This window comes from Ahaetulla prasina, chromosome 6 (assembly GCF_028640845.1).
Source record: "Ahaetulla prasina isolate Xishuangbanna chromosome 6, ASM2864084v1, whole genome shotgun sequence".
In the NCBI taxonomy this organism is placed as follows: domain Eukaryota; kingdom Metazoa; phylum Chordata; class Lepidosauria; order Squamata; family Colubridae; genus Ahaetulla; species Ahaetulla prasina.
Genome location: NC_080544.1, coordinates 93,704,966 through 93,726,175, shown reverse-complemented (window position 1 = coordinate 93,726,175; position 21,210 = coordinate 93,704,966). Strand labels below are relative to the sequence as shown.

Sequence of the window (21,210 nt, the reverse complement as noted above, 5' to 3'; positions counted from 1 at the left end):
GATTTAGCGTTAACGTAGTGCTAGTCACAGTACATGGCAGCTAGTGACATAATCTTAATTTAACTCATTATATTGTTATTGCTAAGTTCCAGAAACGGTAGGTACCCACCAGTTTTGTGTTACATGCTAAATTACTCTAAAATTGGGATTGGGTAGTTTTCAGATCATATATGTCACTAATCCAGATTCATAGGGATGCAGCTCCTCAGTGGCTAAGACACTGAGCTTGTCGATCAGAAGGTTGGCAGTTCAGCGGTTCGAATCCCTAGCATTGCATAATGGAGTGAGCTCCCATTACTTGTCCCAGCTTCTGCCAACCTAGCAGTTCGAAAGCGTGTGAAAAATGCAAGCAGAAAAATAGGGACCACTTTGGTGAGAAGATAACAGCGCTCTGTGCGCCTTCACCATTTAGTGATGCCGGCCACATGACCACGGAGACATCTTCAGACAGCACTGGCTCTTCGGATTTGAAACGGAGATGAGCACCGCCCCTAGGGCTGGAAAATGACTAGCACATATGTGCAGGGGAACCTTTACCTTTACTTTAATCCAGATTCAGAGTATACAGTGTTGCATAAACCTAGCCTTCGAGTCCTTATTTTACCTGGTAAGCCTGTAGTGAAATCTAATTTATGTTATTTACACTTGAAACTAATGTTTAAAAGTAGGATGCCATGATTGATGGAAGCAAGGTCCATGATTCTCACGATGCAGAAGCCCCATTCTCTCTCTTCTTCTTCTTCTCAGGTTGTTCATGACTGAGAACATTTCTTACTAATTTGTATTTGTTAATGAGCAATAACCTCTGTGATTGAATAAAAGCTACCGGTATGTGACAGGGTCTGATGATTCCATTTTTTCCATTATAGCTTGATTGCAGCCAAACTAGTTGCTTCTGCTTAAAGAGGAGGATAATTTCCCCCTAAATATCGGAATGAACAGCTTGCCTAATGGTTTATTAAATTCTTAAGCAACTGGTGGTGTGGGGTGAGGAAATGCAACAGGATTTGGTTCTAGCCTGAAATCAGAATGGAGTCAAATGCCTAAACCATGTCCCCAATGGGAAATAAACGCTTCAAAAGCCAAGATGGCTTGAAGGGACTCTCTTCTGAGGTTCATGTGTGGCTGTCCTATGTTCCCTCTCATCATGGAAAGTATGGGGCAACCAATGAATAATAGTCGAAGGACGACACGCCCTACTTTAGATGAGTGCAGCTTCCTGAAAGAATTTTTTTTTTTACTACTATTTGGGGAAGAATGAAAGATCATGCGGGCTGCCCTGACCCATCAACTTGGAAATCAAGAGAGAACTTCTCTATCTCTCTACATTTCAACACAATCTGTTAAATGATTGGCACCATTATTATATTGACTCAAGTGCTGTGGTGGAGATATGGATACTTTCCAATGTTTTCTAATTAAAACCATTAAAGCATAGAAAACCTATTATGGTTTTATCTTGAAATGCCACAATCTGCTGTTATGCCCTCTGCCACAACTCTGTAGTAGCCATGAGTTTTCTGTTGCCCATTGTTTCCAGCTAGAATGTATAAACGAGATTATTGTTAAGAAGATCACATTCCAAATTATATGTTAGAGTGAAGTGGCATTTCAGTCAGTATGTTGTGAAAGTTGCAAAGAAAAAAATGAAGGGAGTTTATAGCAAAAAGATGAATCGGAGTAATCACGTAAGCTGCATAGAAAAATGTGCATATTGCAAAAAGATGTCTTCTTAGACTACTGCAGATTTTCAAACTGGTTTTTTTTTAAAAAGTTTGCCCAAAATTAAGTTGAATGTAATACCATTTGAATACCTTTAGTATTAGCACCTGGTAGATTTATAAGCCATACCTCCCTCCCAAAAAATTATCCCGAATTTTTTTCCCCCCCCCAATTCTTTGTTCTTTGCTTTTTCTCATTAGTTTTCAATACCCTTTTATGGGGATGATAGAAATCTGAACGGCTATAACCATGCCGCACCTCCTTTTCTTTTTTTTGCATAGTTGTTTATTTATTGTGCTTTTTTTTTTTCAATCCTTGGATAATAGGATGGTAAAGCTAACTGGGACTTGGCTATCTGTAACGGTTTGTTTGAAGTGATCAATAAACAGCCTGTCTCCCCCCTCACTTTTTTTTATTCTTTTTTTTATTGATGAGCTTGCCCAGCTACCCTGCTTCAATTCAGTGCGTTATTGCTTGCAGTTGGGTTGCAATGGTGGTGTCTGATGCGCCAGAAAAGAATGGTTTAGGCGCCTACGCTGGGGACATGAGAGTAACATGAGAGGGAAGAGTTGGTTCTTACAGGTTACAAAGCAGCCAGTCGACCAGTCCACATTGAGGCCTGCATCCTGACATGGCATCCATCTGTTGCTTCTCGTAATACTTCATTACTTCCTGAACAATATCTCCCACACTGTAGCCTTTCTTGACTGCTTTATCAGCCAGCTGTGGGAGTCTGTTTAGTTCTCCATTGTGCTCGTTCATGAAAGTCAGGTTTGGCACGTTGAATTGTGAAGCAACCAACCACTGGAGCACAGCTTGCAGTTCTCTGTTTTGTGTACTGTTGTTGCAGTTCTGGTTGTTCACAATCACCTCAGATCCTGTACCTACTAATGGTCTCCCGTTGCATCTTCCATCAGATTCATTGCCTTTAGCCATCAACATGCACAACTTCATCACAGATTCCACCAGCTGGTCAATAAATTGTCTGTTGATCTGTTCCATGTTGTCATACATATCAGGGCATCCATTTGATTTTGGTAACGCCCTTTGTGGTCTGCTCTCAGCGAAAGAAGGTTGTTTGTAGCCTTTGTCGAAACACTCGTCTGAACAGCCAGCTTCTCTTAGTACTTTCTGGATGATTGACAAAAGGATACTTGAGATATCACATTTTTGTGATTCAAGGCTATCTTGCCTTCCTCCACTTGGCCTCGAACCATATTTGGAGCCACCAGTTCTGTCATGGACATAGCCAAACGATGTAGTATTTGACTCCCGGCATCCCTGGTCTTTGTTTTTTTCTAATAGATGTTGCTGTATTAACATTAATGCTGTTACAATAAGGTCTTTAGCATACACATCCATTGAACAGTGCTTATCTGAACCCTTGCTTCCGGATGGAAGAGGTCTCATCTGTCCATTTCCTCTGCCACTTACAGGGCCATGCATCTCACCCTTAAGTGATGCAAATTGGAGTCCTTGACCTCTGGAGTCACAATGAGTACCAGCTTTCAGAGCTGCAAAAGCTAAGCTTTGAGATTTCTTATCATCCCCTGAAAGTGCTTTAAATAAGCGTTTCACCATTGCTTCCAGAATCTCCGTTGATTTCTGGGTCCCAGCATTGAAAAGGTTCTTTTTCACAGTATTAATGAAATCCGAATCTGTCATGAGCACTCCTGTCACATTGTGTAAGTTTTTCATGGTGGAATCGATTAAGTCAGATATGACATCTCTGGTATGTTTGAGGAGAACTTTCTTTAATACCACACAGGCTGGTGGAGGATGCTTTCCCTTTTGGACTTTCATTGTTTTCATGAACGAGAACATCATATCTGAAGCAACCTGGTTTGCATACACCATCAGTCCCTTGCTACAAGAACCATCATCTTGGGCTGATTGTTTCCTTTCCAACATTTGTCTGTCTGCTCCCTGATTGTAGCCATTTTGCTTGCTCTGATTAGACATCTCACCATAAAAGAGTGAGGTCTTTCTGGGGTCTTCCTGACCTGATGGTTTGGGAGACAGCTTGCCATAGTCATCCCCATTCTTGCCATTAGATCCTCTGATGGACTGCCGAATGCATCTTCCACTGCTTTCAAGTTTATCCTTCATTTCTTTGTGTGCCATTTGAACCACTAAGGAACAAAGCTTGTTAACATAATATGAAAGGTCATCTCCTCTCTGGCTACAAGAGCCTCTGAAAGACGTGTCGCTTCCCTGGGACATCTTTTCAATTGCAGGCGATTCGTAAGCTGATTTACGAGGGCCTGAGGGCCTTAGTGCATGCTTGAATCCAATCGCGTATTTCTGAAGATCGTTGCTGAGCCAGCTCACAACGTTAACTTCTTCAGAGGAGCCTTGTTTGAAAAGGCAGACTGCTCCTTCAGTATTGCTGTGCCGATTGTGTTCGTTGTCCTTAATTACAATGACTTCTTTTTCTTCAAGGTTAGTTAGGTCAAGGCAAGGGTCAGCGGCACTTCTTTTACGTCTGTCTCTATCCTTTATGTTAAGGTTAGCAACATCAACAAAACAGATAACTTTACGATCTTGATCCCTTTCTCCTTCAGAGCTGTATAGGTTTACTTTGCAAAGGCCAGATTGACTGTGTAACCAGTCAATCTCATGAGCCATACTATTTAAACGGAACCAGAATTGAAACCCGGGTCATTGACCGCTCTTCTTTCAGTTTTTGTTGACCTTGACCCTGCCCCACTCAAGATGTTGCCTCCTCTCTTAGCTTTCCATGCTCTTGTGCTGGCTGGTAGCATATTCATTTGTGTGCACAGATTGTTTCTATGACAGCAGTGACATCATAAAGCAGTAATATCATCCAGCAACCAATCATCCCTTGGTCATGGTTAACATTCAATTGTTTTGCAGTTCCCATTGCCCAACCTGCACTAAAGTAAAACCAACGGATTAAACTCATCTTGTTAAGGATAGGGGATTTACATGAAAAAGTATTCTTTGCTGCTTAAATAAACCGATGTTTAGAATGTTATCAACAAAACAAATAACACTGATCCAAAAGTCGTTTTGTTTCCCCAAAAATTTATATTTTATTACATTTCATGAAGCTTGATAATACTGCTTGATTTGAATGTGTTTGAAAAGTGAAGCATAATCTTTGACATTTGTCCTTATCATAAAAAAGGACACCTTATTTTGTCCATTATTATTCCTTGTTTTAAAAATCTTCTCACTTATTCCTGAATCACTTTCCATTATGGTATTATAGTCTTTATTTTTCTTATTCTTTTTGTATATTTGCAGTTTCATCATATTATCTTGGCTTGGTTTTGTATATTATATACCCGGAAATAAATTGTATGTGAAATGAATGAGAAAAGAGCCTAAGATATGGATGGGATTCTTTAAAAAAAAAGACATAAAGAATATAATAATAAAACATGACAGTATAACAATAAATCATAAGAATAACAGCCTATATTGTTACACAGAATGAGTGAAAATAAGAAGTCAGTTACAGGAGTTAATAAGAGGGACCAATCATCAAAGAATTGTATATACAGGCCATTCGGATTTGTAAAAATGGTGTTAATAAAAAAGTGAAAACTTGGTATCAGTTGAGGTGTCCAAGGTGCTCAAAACAGCAATTGGTTTCTTCAATTATGATGCAACGATGGCTGTGAGTCAGCATGAATTTGTCAAAAACTCATTTCATTTTTTGGTCCAGTACAAATTGTGGAGGATGCTAAATAGAATATATTTTGACATAGGATATGTAATAATTTTATTATAATCTGATTAGCAATTAGTTAAATAGGGTCTGGATATTATGTCTAATCACTGGATTAGACATAATATTTGAAAAATGGTACTCAAAAGTTTTTATTGGGGATTTCTAATCAAACTGAAGTTCAGTATCAAATGGCGGCAATGGGGGCAGTATTCCTCACTATTTTAATTAAAGATTTGGACAAAGAGGTGTTAAAAAAAAAAGCTTATCATATTTGTAGATGATCCAAAATTGAACGAGATCACTAACGTTCCAGAAGAATGACAAAAGTGATACAGTATAGAGTAGAGCAGTAAGCTAAAAATAGTAGCCAGGAATTTAAATAGGCTCAAATTACAGAAAGATCTTGACAAACTTGAACATTGGGCGCTATCTAACAAAATGAAATTCAACAGTGAAAAAAGTAAGATTCTACATTTAGGCAAAAAAACCAAAATGCACCGGTACCATATATGTGGTACCTTGCTCAATAGTAGTACCTGTGAGAGGGATCTTGGAGTCCTAGTGGATAACCATTTAGATATGAGCCAGCAGTGTGCAGCAGCTGTTAAAAAAGCCAACACAGTTCTGGGCTGCATAAACAGAGGGATAGAATCAAGATCACGTGAAGTGTTAGTGCCACTTTATAATGCCTTGGTAAGGCCACACTTGGAATATTGCATCCAGTTTTGGTCGCCACGATGTAAAAAAGATGTTGAGACTCTAGAAAGAGTGCAGAGAAGAGCAACAAAGATGATTAGGGGACTGGAGGCTAAAACATATGAAGAACGGTTGCAGGAACTGGGTATGTCTAGTTTAACAAAAAGAAGGACTAGGGGAGACATGATAGCTGTGTTCCAATATCTCAGGGGCTGCCACAAAGAAGAGGGAGTCGGGCTGTTCACCAAAGCACCTGAGGGTAGAACAAGAAGCAATGGGTGGAAACTGATCAAAGAAAGAAGCAACTTAGAACTAAGGAGAAATTTCCTGACAGTTAGAACAATTAATAAGTGGAACGACTTGCCTTCAGAAGTTGTGAATGCTCCAACACTGGAAATTTTTAAGAAAATGTTGGATAACCATCTGACTGAGATGGTGTAGGGTTTCCTGCCTGGGCAGGGGGTTGGACTAGAAGGCCTCCAAGGTCCCTTCCAACTCTGATGTTATGTTATGTTAAATGACTTGCCTGCAGAAGTTGTGAATGCTCCAACACTGGAAATTTTTAAGAAAATGTTGGATAACCATCTGACTGAGATGGTGTAGGGTTCCTGCCTAGGCAGGGGGTTGGACTAGAAGGCCTCCAAGGTCCCTTCCAACTCTGTTGTTATGTTATGTTAAATGCAAAGGAACTATATAAATGCAAAAGATATATTTAGTCTGAAGAAAAGATTACGGTGGGACAACATTTTCAAATACATGGAGGTCAAGACCATATAAGATTAAGTTAGAAGAAGGCAAATTTATATTGAAAAACTTCCTAACATCAGAAGTTCAACACTGGGAAGAGTAGCTACCCCGTCCCCTTCCCAAAAATGCGGTTATCCTTCACTGCCTGTATTCAAGTAAGTCTAATTAGTCAACTATGGTATCAGGCCTACTTTAATTATACTGCTTCATAGAAAGTTGCACTATATAGCGTAATAGGTTGTAGCTACTCTCAAAAATAAAGAGTCAGACCTGTTCAATATTTGGATAGGAAATCCCAAAGCCATCAGATTAGACAATGTCCCAGGAAAAGGCACTGGCAAATTTATTTCCATATCATTGGGAAAAAAACAAACAACCCTAGCTATAATCTCAGAGTAGAAGAATCTTACTTTTTTTCTGAATGGGGATTGTTGTCTGAAGTTTTTAAATAATACATTATAATTAAATAAATGAATAAACAAGATTTTGACCTAAACCAAATTAGTTTCAGGAACACATCTACACAGGTCTGCATTAGTAACTTATAGCCAACGGCACCATGGCAACAATCACTTCAAAATACAAATCTGAAAGGCAGAAAGGAACTTTTTAAAATAAGGTTACTGTTTAAAAATGAAGAAAATAGTTTGCGGAGTCCTTGGTTATTTGCTTACAGGCGTTTCATTTCCTATACAGGTAACATTTTCAGGGCTAGAAGGAAGTGGGGTTTGCTCTCTGTTTATTGGTTTGCCCCCCCTCCCTTTTTTTTTTCTTCTTGACAAGTTTCACAAGATATTTTCAACACCCTGCAAATTATAAGCGAAAACACTGAAAATGTACTAAGGTCTTTTGAGTTAACTATAAAGTTAGGAGATTTTGACAAATATGGAGAGAGATGAGTGGCGCCAATGGAATGACTAGACAGTGTTTTAGGTCACTTCTGCAGCTCGATCTATTAACCCTGAGAAAGTCTTGAGGAAAACAACCGGGAGTTTTTTCCAAAAAAAAAAATAATTAAAAAACCTTGTAAACATGACGCAGAGAACTACCAAGTGGGGAATATGCGAAAGTTTCTATTACACAATATTTTGGTTTGGAAGTTATCCAGTCTCAAAACAAGCCTAGTCTGAGATTGCCCTGTTTATGGACCACTTCAAACTGCCTGACTGAAACACTTCATGAGGGAACTTTTGTTCTTTCTTGCTACCATTAGCTCTTCCAGTGAGCCAAGAAGTTCCCAAACTACAGGCATACCTCGACTTACATCAGTTTATTCAGTGACCGTTCGAAGTTACAATGGCATTGAAAAAGTGACTTATGATCATTTTTACACTTATGACTGTCACAGCATCCTCAGCGTCATGTGATCAAAAATCAGATGCTTGATAACTGGTTCATATTTATGATGGTTGCCGTGTGTCAAGGTCACGTGATCATCTCTTGCACCCTTCTGACAAGCAAAGTCAACGGGGAAACCAGTTTCACTTAACAACTTAAGAAAGGCAATGATTTTCTTAACTAATGCAGCAAGAAAAGTCATAAAATAGGGCAAATTCACTCAACAAACGTTTCACTTAGCAACGTAAATTTTGGGCTCAATTCTGGTCGTATCTTGAGGACTACCTGTATTTGAAATCTACTCCTTGCTGCCAACGCAAGGCTTCTCAATTTAATTTAGACTATATTCTTTTTCTCAACTTTTTAATACTGGAATCGGTGCAATATGACATCTTTTTTAATTTTGTTATTTTCAACATTTGGCATATCACTGACATGGTGCATATTAAATTCTTATTTTTGTGAAACTTGATCCTGGATTTGTTTTCTGTCATGTATTGAAAATAGTCAAATTTCTTCAATATTAGGGGAAAAAAATTAATCTAAAGTGTTTGTGTGTGTGTGTGTATTTAAACCATTTATAGAGCTTCCCATCTCACAACAGAAACTCTGGGAATCATACAAAGATTAAATCCATCTAACAATATGTTCCCCATGATGCCCAGATTAAAACAGTAACCCTCAAAATAAAACAAAACCACATCACAACAAAACTTGCCTAACTTCCTAGTCTAAATGACTGCCAGGACTTAAGACTTAACAAAAAGCAGTGTATACTGGAGGCGATGACCCTTTGAGAACTGTATGCAACAAAATTTCATTTTAATGCATGCCGATTAGTGTACATTCAAAGTGACAATAAAGCTATTCTAAGCCTAAGTCTAAGTCTAAAAGCTAACAGAATGAAGCCCATCTAAATCTCTGCAAGGGATTGTGGTTCCTCAGTGCAGGCACAACTCCAGAGAATGCATGTATTTATTTACACGAAAAGATACCTTTAAAAATATTTATTTGCCTTTTTTTTTTAGGTCCAGAATTTGACTCTGCGGAGTCAGAAGCTGGGTGTATTGTCTACTTCTCAAAATGGAACGCCCAAAAGCTCTAGTCAACCCCAGACATTAGCTGTGTGTCCTAGCAAATCTGTAACCGGTGCCAAAGTCAGTCAATTGGATGTAGAAAGCAAGAGGAAGGGAGACAGCCCAAATGCTGAGCCTCGAAGTCCAGCTGTTACCCGTACGTCAAGTATTCATCAGTTAATGGCACCAGGTAGGATAATCCAATTACATTTTTAAGGGTGCTCTTTTACAGTTAAGACTTTTGTTAAATATTTGTCCATTTGTTGCCATTTCAGTCACCAAGTACCAAAAACACTTGATGGGTAGGCATTATTATGTCAGTTGGTTTGCATCCAATAGTATGTCGGCTAGGCTACAAAACCTGAATCTCTATGGAACTAAAGGATGCTCTTCATTGGTGGGAACTCATTTCATGTGAAGCCCTTTGACTAAGGGAGCTGAGGTCTCTGCTCTCTTTTCTCTGTTTGTCCTGTATCTCAGATATTGTTATTGACGAGATAGTTATGATATTAGGAGCACTGATCACATATTTCCAAAGAAGAAATCTGATATACCTGAATAATTAGATATGGGAAGTCAGCATTTACAATATTTTAATTTATTAAAGAAACCTAAGAAAGAAAAGAAATGAATCCCCTGTGTATAAACATTTGAAAAGGTTTTGCCCCTTAACAGAATTAGTTGAACTGATTAGAAGAAATTTAGTACTTCAGTACAGAATTCAGTAAATTCAGAAATCAGTAGGCATCAAATGTTAGATTCAAAGTTCTAGTTGAAAAACTATGAGCCATGGTGGTGCATTGGTTAGAGTGCAGTACTGCAGGCTACTTCTGCTGACTGCCAGCTGACTGCAATTTGGTAGCTCACCAGGCTCAAGATTGACTCAGCCTTCCATCTTTCCGAGGCGGGTAAAATGAGGACCCAGATTGTTGGGGGCCAGATGCGGACTCTGTAAACTGATTAGAGAGGCATGTAAAGCACTGTAAAGCGGTATATAAGTCTAAGTGCTATTGCTATCCTTGAATTACTTGTAGTGATTAGGCAGCATAAATAACCCAGTACATATATTTTCCTCACACTGGATCCAATAATCCAGAAAAACATACTCATTGCTTTCTTTTATTGTTTAATAAAATAAAGATAAAATGGGATTTATTTAGTTCTTGCTGTTAAAGTTCAAAGCGAGACATCTATTATAAATCACTTAAGGTGTAAGATTTTTTTTCTTGCTTTGAATGTGTTTGTTTCTCTTAGAAATTCAGTTATATAAATCCTTAGATAAAATTGCTCTTGTTAAAGATTTCTAAAATTATTTTTTCAAAAAACCAAATCTAAACATCTTGGAGATTAATTTATACAAACTTACCATAAGTTTAATTGTATATGATCACAGATGTCTTTCTCTTAAGGCTTTGTCAAATTCAAGTATACTAAATATAATGGGTATAAAGCAGCAAACATTAGGTAAACCTACCTACAAATATTGGTATTTATCTGAAAATAAGCATATTTTAATGGTTTTCTGTGCTCTTAAAATAAATATTAATTGTAAATCTTCCCACTTTTATTGTGTAGCCTCATATTCTCCGATGCAACCTCATTCCCTGTTAAAACATCAGCACCCCCCTCTCCACTCGCCACCTTCCAAGCTTTCTCACCATCAGCTAATCTTTCAGCAGCAGCAAGTCCAACCAATCACACTCCAGCTGCCTCCCAGTCATGAAGCCACTCCGTCCCAGCACTGTGCCCCCCTTCACGGCCATCCTCTGACACCAGATCCCGCCATTACTCCATCCCAGCATTGTACTCCTGTCCATGTCCACCCTCCTCCACTTTCTCCAACCCCTTCCCCATCCCCACAACAATCCGTTGTAGTCTCTCCACCGCCACCTACTTCGCCCAGCCAGTCCCCCAGTATAATTATCCACCCCCAGACTCTTATTCAGTCTCATCCGCTGACATCGTCGGCGCTCCAGTCCGAACATAACTCGGTCCAAGCTGACGAGAGTTCAACAGAATCGACCTCACAGTCTGCCGCTCATCCTCCCCAGTTGTCCCCTTCCCCTGTAGTCCATGGGGGTCCAGCAGATCGCCCATCCATGCTGTCCCCCAGCCAACGGATGTCATCGCCATCATCTCATCAACCGTACCCAACTTTGCAGCCAGCGCCAGCTCCACTTGCAACCTCTCCACAGCTGTCATCAACTCCAGCCCACCCTCAACAGATGAGCCTTCCTCCTGTTCCGTCTTTGCAACTCCAGCCTGAACTTTTGTCCCAAGATCAGGTGTTGGTACAAAACACCTTAGTTTCTGAGGAGGAGCTTCCCGCTGCTGAAGCGTTGGTCCAGCTGCCACTTCAGACTCTTCCACCTCCCCAAACGGTTGCAGTAAACCTCCAAGTGCAACAAGCAGTACCTATTGAAACTCCAGTGGTAAGCCTCTGGTGAATTACTTCCTTTGTAGTTTTAAAACTATGTGAAAGATGGACAAGTGAAAGCTATCTGAAATATTTATTGGCATTAGGTTCCTGCTAAGGAAGCAGAATTTTGAAGCAATGTGTAATAGGGATTGTGCAGAGCTGTTGAAGCAGTGGTTAAATCCAATTTTTTTTACTGCCAGTTCTGTGGGCGTGACTTGGTGGGCATGGTGTGGCTTGGTGGGTGTGGCTTGGTGGGCATGGCAGGGGAAGGATACTGCAAAATCCCCATTCCCTCCCCACTTCTGGGGGAAGGATATTGCAAAATCCCCATTCTCACCCCACTCTGGGGCCAGCCAGAGGTGGCATTTGCCGGTTCTCCGAACTACTCAAAATTTCCACTACCAGTTCTCCAGAACCTGTCAGAACCTGCTGGATTTCACCCCTGTGTTGAAGGCAGACCTAGGTAGAGCATTTTGTATAGGAGAAGCAAATCCATTCCTCAGAGCATTAAAATGACTGTGTCCTTCCGAAAGCTCATCGTAATTGTTTTAGCTGTGCTCAGCCTTCTGAAGAGAGTAGCTATTTTAATGCTTGAAGGAGAGAGGCTTTGCCTGCCCCAGGGTGCTTGGCAATGCCCCCTTGCTAATGCTTTGCAAAGCTCTAATAAACTTGGAAAGGACTTATTTGTTTGAGAGGTAATTGATGATCTCCTAATTTATTTTGTCTGTGTTTCGTTCCTAAAATGTCAATGGATTTTATCAGGGATGACTCCCAATTTTAAATTTAACATATTGTAGTTTTGTAAGTTTTAGTCCTTTTTTCTTTACAGAAATATTTGTTTATATTCCGGATTTATAGTTTTTCTTTACATTTACATTTCTAACCACCGAGTTACCAGGATTCTGTGGTTGGTTCACACATAAAAAATGCAGGAACAATAAAAACGTAGCAATGTCTGAGTTAAATTTTTAAAACCCACAAATTAAAAGCAAAGTCATTCATGAGGAACCGCATTTGGCAAGCATGAGGGTAAAATAAAGTTCAAGGTGGATGGAACGGATCAAAGAAATTGCAGAATTATCCTTAGCTAAAATTATTTCTACAGAAAAGTCAAGATGGTGGGCATTTTACCTATGCTATCACCAGAAGTCAAGCCTAATTCAGTGCTTCCTAAATGATCAGAATGTAAGATCAGAAGTCAACAATAATGCAAACATCTCAAAACCACAAATACAACTGTAGAACTTACATTCTCAGTATAAATGCACAAATTATCAAAACCCTCTATGAGTGAGGTTACTTTTATTGGTATTCAGTTTTTGATCCTACTCCTAACTACTTTGAGGAATTATCTTTCTCTTGTCAACTATTCGCTTGCATCTAACTTTCAGAGACATTATAGGAAAAAAAAACTTTCTATTTTATAGCTTAATTTAATGTTTCATGTTTTAGGTAATGTTTTTATCTATAGTGTTCTTTGCCGGCCTATTTTCTAGCACACCCAACAATTGGCAGCATAGTTGATTTTTCTAAGAATATAACTGCGTGACAAGAGCGAAATAAAACAGTCTTACCTTGGTAATATTAGCTTCCAGTGGTATTTCTGGTTTGATCAGATCTAAAAGTCATTCTGTCAGCCTCCACTCCAATCTTCATATAGCTTTGAATGATTATATCAGTAGATAGAATGTAAAATGTTTATTCCTGTATTATAAACTGTTAAGGAGATGAGATGTATCATACCTCCGTCCAGGGTGAGGGAAAGGAGCCTATTATGAGTGTCGGCTGACATAACAGGTGGGAGGGATGATTAATTACTGAGTGTTATCAGCGCGCGCTTTTCTAACCGACACTTCATTCCTAAGTTGACTGACATCCAGAGACCTGTGGAAGAAGATTACCACGAGGGGCCGTGAAGGAGTTGGCATTGGACCAGACCAGCCTGACCTCCTGGAGGAGGAGGGACAATTGGGGGGATATGATATGTTAGCCATATTTTGTCTCAGTTCCAGCTTTGCTTGGCTGCTATCAAGACTGTAAAAGTAAAAGTACTTGTTTTCATTCCAAATGGAGTCAAGGTGAATTCTTTCCTATTTACCGTCGGAGGTAGCCTGACATTAAGCTGGAACTCACATCATGTCTACCAACCAGGATTGCAATTGCAATACCGGGGAGAAACCCAAATGTGATGGAAGGCCTGCTGCCGGCTGAGCTGGGGAGGCGTCCGGAGGAATTTTGCTGACACTTTTAACCCTGAGCTGGAAGATTGCAGAGCTCGGTGGATTGAGCAATTAAAGCTGGAAGAGGAAGGTGGAAACCAAGTGCCGAAAAGTTTCAGTCTGGAGTAACAAAAGGAAAAAGAAAAAGGAAGAAAGACTTTCGGATTGGCAGAAGAGAGAGATAACAGACAAGCTCCAGTTGGAGGAAGCCTTCGTCTTTTCCGTGAAGTGAAAGTAAGGCAAGCAGCTCGCCAAAGGTATGAATCCCTATTCGGTCCTCCAGGTGGGAGGGAGAAGAGGAGGAAGAGAATACAAAGGGGCCAGCTAAGGTGATTTCCAGGGTGGTGAGATTTCTGAAGAGCCAGGGCTGGAAACTCTCCCAGAGGAAGCTGAATTGGATGAGGGCGGGCGCCACCTGCTGACCAAGCAAGGCCGCAGGGGAAGGAAAAGCCAAAATTCCCCCATATCAGAGAAATTTGATGGAAATGCGAAGGAGTTGGGACTGTTCCTGGCAAAGTGAATGACCACATGATAGACTGGGGAAGATTATTGGTCACAGGCAGCACAAGTGAGAGCTGTGACTCATAATTTGACCGGAAGAGCAGCTGCGTGGTATGTGTCGTTACATACAAACCACTCCCCCTTACTGCAAAACTACGAGCATTTTATGACTGCACTGAGGAGGAGGTTTGAGGACCCCCTGGCAGAGCAAAAGGCCAAAGGTCGGATGAAAACCATCAGGCAAGGGAGGAGACCGGTGGCTGATTATAACCAGGAGTTCAGTGATTTAGTTCCCTTGATGAGAGGGTGGTCGGAGGTGACCCTTGTAGACATTTTCAAAGATGGTCTGAATGGAGATCTCTATGAACTGTGTCGAGCACGAGCCTCTCCAACTACGCTGTATGGCTGGTACACCCTGGCAGCAGAAATGGAAATCGAACTAGTGAAGGACCGTGGCAGAAGACAGCGCACTGGAGGGCCATCCCTTGGCCGCTTTTCCAGAAGGCACCTATAGGGACGCCCCTAGATTGGAGGGAGGAAGACCACGTTCGTCTCGTGCTACAGATGTGGAAAAGAAGGCCACCGAGCAGCCGACTGTAGGGTTAAGTTGATACCAAGCGCGACCCTGGTGGTGAAAAGGAACCAGTGAAACCAGCGGCTAAGGCGCGTAAACCAGCAAAGTGGGGAGGCGTTGCCAAGAAGGGCACGCCCATCAAGGAGGATGGCGAAGTGTCGACCGATACTGATGACAGCAAAACCACGTCAGAGTCCGATGAAGACCTTCTGGTGAGTTGGGCACGGGGCCCCTTGGACATTCCAGTTAATCTACATGTACCCTCTTCGGGTAATAAGGGGGAACTGCTAGCACTACTCGATTCTGGATGCACTAGATGTATGGTCAGTCCCGAACTAGTAGAAAAAATGGAACTAAGGTTGAGAACCTTAAGTAGGCCCATAGCGTTTGCCCAGTTAGATGGCTCTGTGGCAGGGGGAGGGCCCGCCCATTTCGTAACGGAACCCATAGAAATGATAATAGGAGACCACCGCGAAATTCTGAACTTCATAGTAGCCCCAGGAATGGACCAACCCCTGTTGTTAGGCTTGTCATGGTTGCGGAAATGGAACCCCCATATTAACTGGAGAACGGGAGTCCTACGTTTCCGTTCCAAAACCTTAAAAGGGGAAAAGGGGAAACCCAAGAAGGGACCTACCGTGACCTTGCACCAGGATAAGTTAGGGGCAATGATTGAACGGATAGACGGGGAAGAGAGAATACCCAAGGAATACTGGGACTTGCGAGAAGTCTTTAGTGAGAAAGCATCAGACGATTTCCTCCCATAGGCCTATTGACTGTGCCATAGACATCCTTCCGGGGGTAAAGCTTCCAAAGCCAAAAGCTTATCCCATGACCCAAAAGGAATTGGGAGAGCTACGTAAATTCATAGACAAAAACCTAGAGCGGGGCTTTATCCAACCGGCTAGGCCTCGTGTGGCGGCGCCAGTGATGTTCCGGGAAAAGAAAGATGGCTCCTTTCGTCTTATAGTTGACTATAGGAACCTAAACGCAGTGTGCGCCGAAAACATATATCCCATGCCACTCATGAAAGATATGTTAGCACATTTAGCGAAGGGAAAATTCTTCACCAAACTGGACCTGCGAGAAGCCTACTACAGAGTTCGTATAAAAGAGGGGGATGAATGGAAAACCGCTTTCAACTGTCCACTAGGATGTTTCCAGTTTCGAGTACTGCCATTTGGACTGCAGGGGGCGCCCGCAGTTTTTATGCAACTAATAAATGAAATACTCCATCAGCATTTATTCAAAGGGGTTCTTGTCTACCTTGACGACATACTTATCTATACAGAAACAATGGAAGAACATATTAAACTAGTAAGAGCTGTACTCAAAAAGTTATTATCTGCAGAACTATATTGCAAGCTATCCAAATGTGATTTCCATCAAACCAAAATAGACTACTTAGGGTATCGCATTTCGGCTGATGGGTTAGAAATGGATCCAGAAAAAGTGAAAGCTGTCTTGGAATGGGCCCCCCCACGCACACGCAAACAACTCCAAAGTTTTTTGGGATTCGCAAATTTCTATCGTCAATTCATCCCCTCCTTTGCTCAAATTGCTTTACCAATAACTAACCTCTTAAAAACCAAAGGAGACACGAAACCCAAACCATCATTACCCCTCGAATGGACAATGGAATGTCAGGCAGCATTTGAAAAATTAAAACGACTTTTTGCCGCTGAACCTATTTTAAAGCACCCTGACATGGATGTTCCTTTTGTAATACAAGCTGATGCAAGTGATGTAGCAGTCGGAGCCGTCCTGCTCCAAAACAATGCTGATGGTAATTTACAACCCTGTGCTTTCACTTCTCGAAAATTGACTGAAACTGAAAGACGATGGGCTATTTGGGAAAAGGAAGCATTTGCAGTTCATTGGGCTCTACGGACATGGAGACAATTCTTAGAAGGTTCAAATCATCCTTTTGAAGTTTGGACTGATCACAAAAATCTAGAAGCTCTAAAGACTCCTAGAAAACTTTCACCTAAACAAGCCCGCTGGGCTCAATATTTTAACCGCTTTAATTTTACTTTACATTATATTCCTGGGGGAAAAAACTTCTTAGCAGATGCTCTCTCACGTTTACCCCAATACAATTGCACTCGCTCCGAGGTGGTTCAACCAATACTTCCCGTACAACAGTTGGCGGCCCCAGCAATAACTAGAAGCCACTCCAAAGCTGACCCTCACTCCCAGATGAACTAACCAAGTCGTTTAAAGAAGCTTTAAACACCGATGACTGGTACTTAACCCATTCCCATGAATGCACACTCCGTGATGGACTAGCTTGGATTGGAACAAAACTATATGTTCCTCTATCACTCAGAGAAACCATCCTACAACGATGCCATGATGCCAAAATGGCAGGGCATTTTGGATTTGTGAAAACTTTGCATCTTCTTAAAAGACAGTTTTGGTGGCCAAGTCTTAAAAAAGACATTCAAGCATATGTAGCAAGTTGCCCTATTTGTGCATCATCCAAAAGGCCTCCAGGAAAACCTCCTGGACTACTTCAAACTGTAGCCAGGCCAGGAACCCCATGGAAAGAAATATCCATGGATTTCATAGTGGAATTACCTGAAAGTTCAGGCAATACTGTTATATGGGTTGTGACTGACCTTTTCTCCAAACAAGTCCATTTTATTCCATGTTCAAAATACCCTCCTCAAAGACTCTAGCAAAGTTGTTTGTACAACACATTTATAGACTTCACGGAGTTCCTGATCGCATCATTTCAGATCGAGGAGTTCAATTCACTTCTCAATTTTGGAAAGAATTTTACGACTCATTGGCTCCGCCCAAGGATTAAGCTCCTCCATCATCTCATCAACCGTACCCAACTTTGCAGCCAGCGCCAGCTCCACTTGCAACCTCTCCACAGCTGTCATCAACTCCAGCCCACCCTCAACAGATGAGCCTTCCTCCTGTTCCGTCTTTGCAACTCCAGCCTGAACTTTTGTCCCAAGATCAGGTGTTGGTACAAAACACCTTAGTTTCTGAGGAGGTGCTTCCGCTGCTGAAGCGTTGGTCCAGCTGCCACTTCAGACTCTTCCACCTCCCCAAACGGTTGCAGTAAACCTCCAAGTGCAACAAGCAGTACCTATTGAAACCCCAGTGGTAAGCCTCTGGTGAATTACTTCCTTTGTAGTTTTAAAACTATGTGAAAGATGGACAAGTGAAAGCTATCTGAAATATTTATTGGCATTAGGTTCCTGCTAAGGAAGCAGAATTTTGAAGCAATGTGTAATAGGGATTGTGCAGAGCTGTTGAAGCAGTGGTTAAATCCATTTTTTTTTACTGCCAGTTCTGTGGGCGTGACTTGGTGGGCATGGTGTGGCTTGGTGGGTGTGGCTTGGTGGGCATGGCAGGGGAAGGATACTGCAAAATCCCCATTCCCTCCCTACTTCTGGGGGAAGGATATTGCAAAATCCCCATTCTCACCCCACTCTGGGGCCAGCCAGAGGTGGCATTTGCCGGTTCTCCGAACTACTCAAAATTTCCACTACCAGTTCTCCAGAACCTGTCAGAACCTGCTGGATTTCACCCCTGCGTTGAAGGCAGACCTAGGTAGAGCATTTTGTATAGGAGAAGCAAATCCATTCCTCAGAGCATTAAAATGACTGTGTCCTTCCGAAAGCTCATCGTAATTGTTTTAGCTGTGCTCAGCCTTCTGAAGAGAGTAGCTATTTTAATGCTTGAAGGAGAGAGGCTTTGCCTGCCCCAGAGTGCTTGGCAATGCCCCCTTGCTAATGCTTTGCAAAGCTCTAATAAACTTGGGAAGGACTTATTTGTTTGAGAGGTAATTGATGATCTCCTAATTTATTTTGTCTGTGTTTCGTTCCTAAAATGTCAATGGATTTTATCAGGGATGACTCCCAATTTTAAATTTAACATATTGTAGTTTTGTAAGTTTTAGTCCTTTTTTCTTTACAGAAATATTTGGTTATATTCCGGATTTATAGTTTTTCTTTACTGTTACATTTCTAACCACCGAGTTATCAGGATTCTGTGGTTGGTTCACACATAAAAAATGCAAGAACAATAAAAACGTAGCAATGTCTGAGTTAAATTTTTAAAACCCACAAATTAAAAGCAAAGTCATTCATGAGGAACCGCATTTGGCAAGCATGAGGGTAAAATAAAGTTCAAGGTGGATGGAACGGATCAAAAAAATTGCAGAATTATCCTTAGCTAAAATTATTTCTACAGAAAAGTCAAGATGGTGGGCATTTTACCTATGCTATCACCAGAAGTCAAGCCTAATTCAGTGCTTCCTAAATGATCAGAATGTAAGATCAGAAGTCAACAATAACACAAACATCTCAAAACCACAAATACAACTGTAGAATTTATATTCTCAGTTTAAATGCACAAATTATCAAAACCCTCTACAAGTGAGGTTACTTTTATTGGTATTCAGTTTTTGATCCTACTCCTAACTACTTTGAGGAATTATCTTTCTCTTGTCAACTATTCGCTTGCATCTAACTTTCAGAGACATTATAGAAAAAAAAACTCTTTCTGATATTTTATAGCTTAATTTAATGTTTCATGTTTTAGATAATATTTTTATCTATAGTGTTCTTTGCCGGCCTATTTTCTATCACACCCAACAATTGGCAGCATGGCTGATTTTTCTAAGAATATAACTGCGTGACACGAGCAAAATAAAACAGTCTTACCTTGGTAATCTTAGCTTCCAGTGGTATTTCTGGTTTGATCAGATCTAAAAGTCATTCTTTTTGGTATAAGTATTTCTAAAAGACATAATCCAAAGTCATCTAATCTTTCTTTCATTCTCCAACTTTCATGATGATGGATAGTTAAAGGAAAAGCAATCGCATTTAACATTTTGTAAATATTGTTGAGCTGAGTGTCCTTCCTTTTCCAAATCTTTTCCATGCCAGTCACTGTGGTGCATTCTCATGATACACTGTTTTTAATTTTGGATCCAACATCTTCTCACTGGTCACTTATAGAACTCAGGCGAATAAAATTGTTTCTTAGTTGTCAACTTTTTTTATTTTTCGTTTTTTAAAAAGTTTTTTTATTTTTTTTTCATAAACATATCTTAACTGTTTCTTATCTAAAATACCTATTTTCTTTTAGCTTTCATACATATACAATCTTCATCCTAAACAGTTTAAGTATATTCAGGGCTGCTCTTCTACCATTTCATCTCCCTTGTTTTACAACAGTCCTTCTTCTCCCTCTCCTCTCTTTCCTTTCCCTCCCTTCTTCCATCTACTCTTCTACTTTCTACTTTCCTCCTCTCCTTCTCCTTCTCTCCTTCCCCTTCCTTTCCCCCCACACCTCCCTTCTTTCTCTCTTCAAACCTTCTCTCCTACTCGTTTTTCCCGCCTCTCTTTCTTCCTCTTCTTTTCCCTTTCTTCTTTCCCTCTGTCTCCTTCCTCTCTTCTCTCCTCTATCCCTCTCCATTCTCTCTCTATTGTTGTATTCATTTTCAGTTTAGTATTTTTCCAAAGTAGTATTTGAGCAATCCCGATTTTTACTTTCTTTTCAATTACTTTTTCATTTTACTAAATTCACACATATCATCATAAATGTACATTTCTATAATAATCTTAGTTGTCAACTTGAACACATCCCTAGCTGTTGTCATTAATCTTGATGTTCAGATTTAATCCAGCCTTTTCCCATTCTGCCCTGAATTTTAGGATAAGTTGTTGTCTATATATAACAGTCTGTTAGTGGTTTTTTATTTTATTTTAACATCTAATTTGACTTAAATTAAAGCTCCTTAAAATTGCCTGTATACATAAATTGAATCAAAGTGGCAATAGTAAACAGCAGTGATAACTGCCTTTTCCAATCTCCACCAATTGCCCTGAAATTGGTTTCTTCGTTGCTGTGCAATTGTTGTGATTTTATTAAATGAATCTAGCATTCTGGAACAGCCCATTCTTTTTGGTACTTTCATAATTGTGTTCAAAGCAGGCAACAACTTTGTTATAGCTGATGAAGAATAAATACACTGAAGTTTTAAATGTACTTTGATCGCTATAAAGATTTTCTTCTTCTCCATCTTTTTGAAAACTGCATGCTTGCTCCATGATTTACAATATATGCTTCTTCATCTTCTAAACCAGGTTCTCAGAATAATTCCACTTAAAGTAGCTAATTTTAAAAAGCCGCATCAAACATTAATTTGTTTATCCCAAGAAACATGTTTCGGCAAGACAGGTTTACAGCAA

At 40.4% G+C, this 21,210-nt stretch overlaps 2 protein-coding genes across 13 annotated transcripts in view; one reads left to right on the top strand and one right to left on the bottom strand.

Annotated features, from left to right (window-relative positions):
- Nucleotides 1-21,210, top strand: part of PHC3 (polyhomeotic homolog 3) — a 73,231-nt gene that overhangs the window by 27,749 nt on the left and 24,272 nt on the right. For all 12 annotated transcript variants that reach the window (XM_058189370.1, XM_058189363.1, XM_058189360.1 and 9 more), the window contains 2 exons: nt 9,232-9,469; nt 10,855-11,711. In XM_058189370.1, coding sequence (XP_058045353.1) covers nt 9,232-9,469; nt 10,855-11,711 — 1,095 coding nt within the window. The remainder of the gene's footprint in view (nt 1-9,231; nt 9,470-10,854; nt 11,712-21,210) is intronic.
- LOC131201451 (A-kinase anchor protein 4-like) lies at nt 2,133-4,554 on the bottom strand. The gene has a single exon (XM_058189373.1). It carries the CDS (start codon nt 4,348-4,350, stop codon nt 2,299-2,301), a length of 2,052 nt encoding a protein of 683 aa, XP_058045356.1. The 5' UTR covers nt 4,351-4,554; the 3' UTR covers nt 2,133-2,298.

What these genes read in the sequence shown, in the direction of transcription:
- LOC131201451 (XM_058189373.1), bottom strand. Translation starts at nt 4,350, where the DNA reads ATGGCTCATGAGATTGACTGGTTACACAGTCAATCTGGCCTTTGCAAA.